Here is a 7,281-nt window from a genome sequence, read left to right as displayed (position 1 = left end):
TGACACATTTCTAAACCACGTAACCTCGGAATTTGTTTCAAGGGCTGCCTTCATTCCCAGAAGTTTTGCAGAACAAGAGATCCGGGCATTGGATGATAAAATCCAAACCTCACCTGTTCCTAAGGAAAGTGCTGGCCATTGCCAGGAAGGGGCTGTAACCCATGGCATACATGTCCTTGAACCAAATGCCAAGCCCTTTCCCGCTATCCCTGTCCTGGATTCCAGTTATTTCTTTCAAGGCCCCACCCTCAGATCCGCTTATAAAAGCCTGGCCCTTTCTGGCTTGACCAACCATCACAGATACCTGCAAAACAGGTAAGTGGGAGCTGAGAGGTGAGAGCCATGGCAGGGGTTCACCTCACACATTTGGGGAAAGGCTATAGGAGGATTCTAGGCTTCAACAAACATTGATCTCAAGGGAAGTAGGGTGTACAGAATCATATGGGGAATGATGTCTTCAAGTTCAATTTACTCATAGGGAACTAACCCAAAGAAAGACAAGATGGAGAAGAGAGGGGTCTCTGAATACCCTCTCTCTGATCATACCTCATTAATGAACTCTGATTGCTTCTTCAAGTTAGAGACACGATGCTGCCTCCCATGGCCCTGCCCAGAATGTCCTGGATGCTGCTCTCCTGCCTGATGCTCCTATCTCAGGTGCAAGGTGAGCTTTCTCTGCCTGTAGCACTGGGTTCCCTGTGAATGATCAGAACCAAGAAGGCCAGGAAGCCTCCTGTGTGACCCATGTGGCAATGGTGAGGTATAGCCTCACCAAGTGAAACTGTTTGCAATTCCTCCATCATCATTCCTTCCCTCAGGGCAACTCAGGATGGGAGGCACCACATGGTCCTTTAACAATGGAGGAAGATGGTTTTCATTTTGTGGGTGGACTTTAATTTATATTGACAGGTGAAGAGGAAGCATGAAGGGTCAGGGGTGAGATAAGCACAAGAATGACTGGAGGACCCAGTGTGAGAACAGTCAGCTCAGAGCAGGGGAAGAGTTGGACTTTCGAATAAAGGGGAAGAGTAGAACAGAAAGAGATGGTCCTTCATTTAATGAGGCTGGTTCAAGATCAAGCTATCCACTGGTGAGGTAGTCAGGAGTTGGTGTCACTTCCCTGAGCACTTGCCTCACAGATACTCCTCAAGGTCACTTCCCAACACCCATTACACTCTTCATTTCACTCCATCCCTCTCCTTTATTCCCTTCCACCCCAGGTGACGATACCAAGGAGGAGTCTCTTCCAAAGATCCGTTGTCCCAAAGGCTCTTATGCCTTTAGCTCTCATTGCTATGCCTTGTTTAGGACAGCAAAAACCTGGCAAGATGCAAATGTGAGTAGATGCATTAATAGTAAGAGGTGATAAGGGAAAGTGCATTAGATGGGACAAGGGTTTGCATTCTCCAGAGATTCTTGGGGGTGAGAGTGAGCACCCTCGTCTTTTGCACACACACCTCTTCTCACCGACATTCACCCTACACTTCCCCCACTGACATCTCAAGCTCCTCCTCAGTGTCCTCCTTCCCCACACAGTTGGCCTGCCAGAAGCGATCTGACGGATTTCTTGCGTCTGTGCTCAGTGGAGCTGAGTCATCCTTCTTGGCCTCTCTGGTCAAGAACAATTTGAACACCTGCGATTACGTCTGGATTGGGCTCCATGATCCCTCAGAGGTGCGATAACATCTCCTATCCGTTAGCTTTCTAGCTGCTATTGTTGCCCAGGCCTCCTCCCTGTCCCATGTGCCTCTGCGGGAATCTGAGCCCTGGAGCTCAGAGAGTCTAGGGCTTATTTGGGGTAAAGGTAGGGCATTGAGCTAAGGTTTGTTGAGGATCCTAATTTCCAGTTGAAATTAATCTATCTCTTATGAAGCTTTTTACAACATTGACACATGAAGCCTTGTAATTCAGTTCTCTGAGTTTACTGAGTCTACACATAGTGTCCCGACAGAATCCTAAATGAAAATAAGATGCACTTCCCCCTATAGAATAGACATTATCTTTGAGGTTCAAAGGGTGATCACAAATGCACCAATTATTGTCCAGCTAATAACGTGTTACTCTCAGTGGAACTTTTGGTGTTTGTGATTACTGGCTTTGGGATTTTCCAATAGAAGCAAGTTGTTAGGAGGAATTTCCCAGTGGAGAGAGCTCTGTAGCAACACCTGGAATAGCAGACCAAATGCCAGCCTGCTGAGGAGGGGATCAAACCTCCACCAGAGAGGGCTATGCAAAAATTCCAAAAGCCATTCAACCTTACCTGGCGCCATTCTCTACCCTTCAGGGCCTTGAGCCCAATGCAGATGGATGGGAGTGGATTAATAAAGATGTGATGAATTACTTTGCCTGGGAAAAAGTCCCCGCCAGCATCCCAACCTCTGGCCATTGTGGGAGTCTGTCGCGAAACTCAGGTAAGAGACAGAGAAGCTCCCTTCTTGCCAACCTTTCTATCCCTTCATCTGTCTGAACTTCAGGGAATCCTCCTCAGCTAGGAAAGGCAATGTTGGTTTGTCTTCTCCCATCTCCTCTCATCTCTCCTTCCATTGAGTCTCCTTCCCCTGGAGTGGGTCCCTGGCGATGATGGGGGAAGAGATTTGAACCCTAGGCCATAGTCTGGGATGCCTCTCCTTTGGGTCACAAGCTCCACCAGCCCCATTCACTTTATCTCTTATCTCTCTCCAGGATATCTGTTTTGGAAAGATTATAACTGTAATGAGAAGTTACCCTATGTCTGTAAGTTCAAGGGTTAAGTCACGTGGGAGTCAGCAGCCTGCGTTGGGATGCAGTTCATCGTGGGACCAAGTGAAGACCCACCCCCGAAAGGAATATTTTCCCCACATCCTCAAACCTGACCTCTTCTTTGTTTACCTTCCCTCCTCCTTCCCTTAATTTCAAGCTTTTAATGCCCAATAGCCTGAGGTCTCAGAGAGTAACAATAAGTGTTTTACTTAATATTTGTGTGCTTTTGTGTTTCAATCTCATAGCAAGACTGAGGAATTATTGGGTGTGAGGAAAAATCTAGGTGCTGCCTTTCTTTCGTTTCATTTGGGCCCTTGGGACAATGATTAATGTATATCCCCACAGTGTACTTGTGATGAGTATGGAGGCACTGCTCACATAGGATTTATGTTGTGTGCAGACAAATCATTGGGGTCCACACACTCTGCTGCGCCTTCCTCCTGATGGTGTGACACCAGCAGCATCGGTGGGGTTACTGTTAGCCCCTGATGCTATTATATGAGCACTTCTGAAATTACTTGCTAGAGGGCTGTTTTGTTTGTTTTTTTCTTTAATTTGCAATCTACCTTGGACCATAACTTTTATAAAATACAGTGAAGTATTAATCACTTCGACTCTGGTAACAGTGCTAAAATGTAGAGATCATTAAAAGTTGTTGCTCTTTCTTAAAACAAGAAAAAGTCTGAACTATTTGAAAACCAACAACTTTTCCTGGGCTCATCACCCTGATGCCTATAGAAGCTCCAGAGTGGAGGACCCTTGTCATTTCTGCTGGGAGCAGGAGCTGCTGGAGCCTTGAGCTCCTAGGAGCATTACATGGTAACTAGAGGCCCGATGCACAAAATTCATGCAAGAGTAGGCTTCCCCCGGCTGCTGGCACCAGCTTCCCTCTGGCACCCCAGCTTCCCTCACAGCCCCGGCTTTGTCCAGAAGGTCATCTGGTCAAATTAGCATATTGCACATTTATTATTATAGATTGTGACACATTGTGGGATGCTGAGTGTGGACTGGGGTTTGAGAGTGAGAAACTGCAGGAGGCTGCAGTCTTAGGGAGGTTGCCACTCCTTTATGGGTTTTACTTCTGGAACCCCACCAGATTCTTGTGATGAAGAGAAAAGTAACCATTTTGAAATCTGTCCAGATAAAGATGCCCCAGGAAAAGAAAACTGCAGGTCAATGTCCCTGATAATTATAGTAGTAAGGATCCTCAACAAAATGTTTACCAGCTGATTTCAACAGAACATTAAAAGGGGAGTACATTATGAACTCAAAAGATTAACTCTATCCTCAATGAACATGTTCATTTTCAAAAGAAAATCTGAGTATTCTAGCTAGAACTGGGTATTCACCCTAGTACCATTCAATCAGCTGGGGTAAGGAATATTAGAAGTCACATGGTTTTATTATGGGAGCTACACTAACCTCCTGAGTAGGACCTGAGGATGAGACCCAGTTCTTAGAGAGGGGGACAGGAAGGCACCCTAACAGAATTTCACTGCAGTAAACAAGACTTAACTGTCTCATTCGGACCCTGGCTTGTTTTCTGACCTAGACTCTCTTCCTCGGATACTGCCATGTTGCCCAGGTACCATATGTGCTTCTGACCTTGCACTGTCCTGCAGACTTCCAGGAGCTGTCCAGCTGGCTATTGCGCTCACCCCTTTCATAGCATGTGCACTCTTCAGCTGTTTTGAGAACTATGTGTTGAGCCTGTTGTTATTCTGCCAGTCCCTGTGAGCCAATGCAGTAGGCAAAAATGTTTCCTGAATTGGATCAGCACATCCCCACAAACTCCTGGCCCTCTGGTGTCATTGACTTTACCCTCCTTCTAGACTTTGGGGGACAACCATTTAGCAATAGCAGGTGCAAAAAGCATCTAGGTAAGAGGTGAACAGAGGGACCCTATTTCTGAATGTCCTGCCTGTCACTTGGTGATTCACCCCTTTTAGCTTGAACAGAGTTCTTCCGTCTTGACCTCCAAATTTCCTACCAAGAAAACAAGTTTTGTCCATTCATCCTCCAAGGTTTTTAAAGTGCACCTCCGGGGGTCACTGCACACCAGCCACTCAGATCTCTGCTGAAACTTATTGTGCATTTGGCACTTGGATTTATTTGTGGATTTGTTCCTCCGTTTAAAGAAAAATTACCCAAAGTCTCATTCCTTGGAATACTCATTTCATGAGCTACTCATAGGCTGTTTAATTTTGTTGCTTATGCATACTTTGAGAATACTCATTCAATAGCTAAATTAAGAAAACACTAAGTTATGCAAAGTGAAGCAGGTTTCCTTACTGCAGGGATTTTCCAAGTCTTTGTAAGCAAATGTATGAAAATAAAAGAAAGGAATAGGGTGGGCAGCTTATCAGGCATTTGGTTACAGGTGTGTGTGTGTGTGTGTGTGTGCGTGTGTGTGTCTATTTGGGAGAAATACCTATTAATAGATTGCAAGATAAATTCAATTTTAATAGTAGTCTAATGTGTTGCAAATTACTGGTGTTTGAAATTATTAAATCCACTTAGTGGTTAAACTAATATAAATGAAAGGAGACCAGAATAGAAAAGTCCACAGCATATTGCACAGACAGAAAATACTGTTTTGTGAAACTTTTATTTTAGTTATATATGTGAATGTGAACAGAGTTGAGATTTAAAATATAGTTTTTATTATAAATAGCAGTCCAAGTTTTGAATGACACTAGTCTAAAGCAGTGATCTTCAACCTGTGTGCCATAGCACATTGGTGTGCTGCAAGAATTTTTAAAACATATAAAACCTGACTATTTAGTCAGGGGCACTGACCTCTTTTCCCTTAGAATGTCAAATAAGAAAATGACAACAGCCAACACAATGATAGCTGTCCAGTGTGAATGAATCAAAATTATACCTATTTTTCTTAGATCAACAAAAAATATCATATATTTTTGGTGTACTGCAGAATTTTAGGAATGAGTATCTATGTGCCATGAGATGAAAAAGGTTGATAATCCCTGGCCTTTAGCTTTTAGGTAACTGTGGGAAGATTAAACAAGTGGCCACTAGAGGGAGAGTTGGCCCAGCCTAGAGTGTAGCACTAGGGAAAATTAGAAGCATGAGCTGGCTGCTTCTAAAAACAGAAATGGTTGGAAAAAGACATTAGGAAAAAGTTTAATCTATTCCTACATCCTCTAAGATTAAATATCTGCTATAGTAGCACATACCAGAAAACAGAGGAGCAAATCTTGCGAGTGAAAATACACAGTATGTAACAGAGAGGTCACCATCGGGTCGTTCATCTGTGTCCTTAACTAACTGGAGAGCCAGGAGTGTGTGGTGCAGGAGGGCCTGCCCAGGGATACATCAGAGAGACCTAGAATCCCAGGGCTCCTTATGTCTTCAGAAACCACGCCCTGTGAGAGTCATTTGTCTTTTTTCCCCTCTTGGCTACAAAGAATGAGAATGCTTCCTATGTGATGAGGGACACCATTCCTGGTGATGAAGCAGGAAATTTAGGGGATATAGGCAGGCTTAGGGATTTTTTAGAATTGGGGTCCATGGAAAAGCAAGGGGCTGCAAATTGGGAGAAGGTACATTGCCATAAGACAAGGAAGCAGCAACAGGTATATTTCCATAAGACAAGGGAACTGAAAGTAGCCAAGAAAGGTCTCTATGTACAAAATAAAGAGAAGGAAGCCGTTCATCCAGAAGGAGAAGAAGAAAGCCCAGAGGGAATAGGAAAACAATAAGGGAAAAGTGGGAGAACCTCACATGTCCCATGTGAGGTTCAACCTTTGAGCCCAGGGGTTGCTATAGTGACCAAATCAGAGGGGATATCAAGGCACCAGGATCTGCAGGCTTTATAAGCCATAGGGAAAAGGAACCCAGTGGGACTCTTCCCCCTCCCTACATGGGAGCCCGTTCTGTGGGACTCTTTCCCTCTCCCCATGTGGGAGTCTGTACTTGTTCTTCAATAAATTTCCACCTTTGCTATACCACTTTCTGTCCGTGGATTCATTCTTCGATTCAGGCAGACAAAGAATCTGGGTTCCAGTCCAAAAATTCCATATCAGTGAGAATCAGGGTCACAGCTCCCACTACATAAGCAAAGGTGTCAGATACTCTCCACCTCCCAGTGTGCTGGTGTTATAATGTACCTGCAAATCACACAAGGACACCTCAAGAAGTCGAATTAAGGAGTCACATTTATTTCAAAGCCGGGACTATGAGGGGGCATTTTTCTCTCCAAATCTAGTGGTTTAGTAGCGCAACACCAGATTTATATAGGCAAAAATCACAAAGGTATTGATTACATCTTGGGGTTTGGAATGAGGAACCTCGTTTTCAAAAAAGTAGTTTGTTACAGAAGCTAGATTGAGTCGATCAGTTATCTGCAAAGATTAATTATAGTTTCGGGTCTTGGGACCACTGCGTCAACAGAACGCATTATCTGGAGCCACTGAGGCAATTTAGAGTAGTTTGCAGTCCTGGCCTCCAGGTACAGAGGAATGTGGTTTCTAAAACCAGTATGACCACAACCAATGGGGTATTCACATTACAATCAATAGG

At 44.3% G+C, this 7,281-nt stretch overlaps 1 protein-coding gene across 1 annotated transcript; it reads left to right on the top strand.

Annotated features, from left to right (window-relative positions):
- The first annotated feature begins 588 nt into the window (after positions 1–588).
- On the top strand, positions 589–2,952 carry LOC132213798 (lithostathine-like). Its single transcript, XM_059660725.1, has 5 exons — positions 589–681; positions 1,235–1,336; positions 1,537–1,674; positions 2,285–2,411; positions 2,683–2,952. The coding sequence occupies exons 1-5, from the start codon at positions 589–591 to the stop codon at positions 2,748–2,750; spliced, it is 528 nt and encodes a 175-aa protein (XP_059516708.1). The 3' UTR covers positions 2,751–2,952.
- Positions 2,953–7,281: the final 4,329 nt, after the last annotated feature.

This window comes from Myotis daubentonii, chromosome 12, assembly GCF_963259705.1.
Source record: "Myotis daubentonii chromosome 12, mMyoDau2.1, whole genome shotgun sequence".
Classification (NCBI taxonomy): Eukaryota; Metazoa; Chordata; class Mammalia; order Chiroptera; family Vespertilionidae; genus Myotis; species Myotis daubentonii.
The sequence above is the reverse complement of the archived record's forward strand: the minus strand, read 5'-3'. Positions and strand labels throughout refer to the sequence as shown.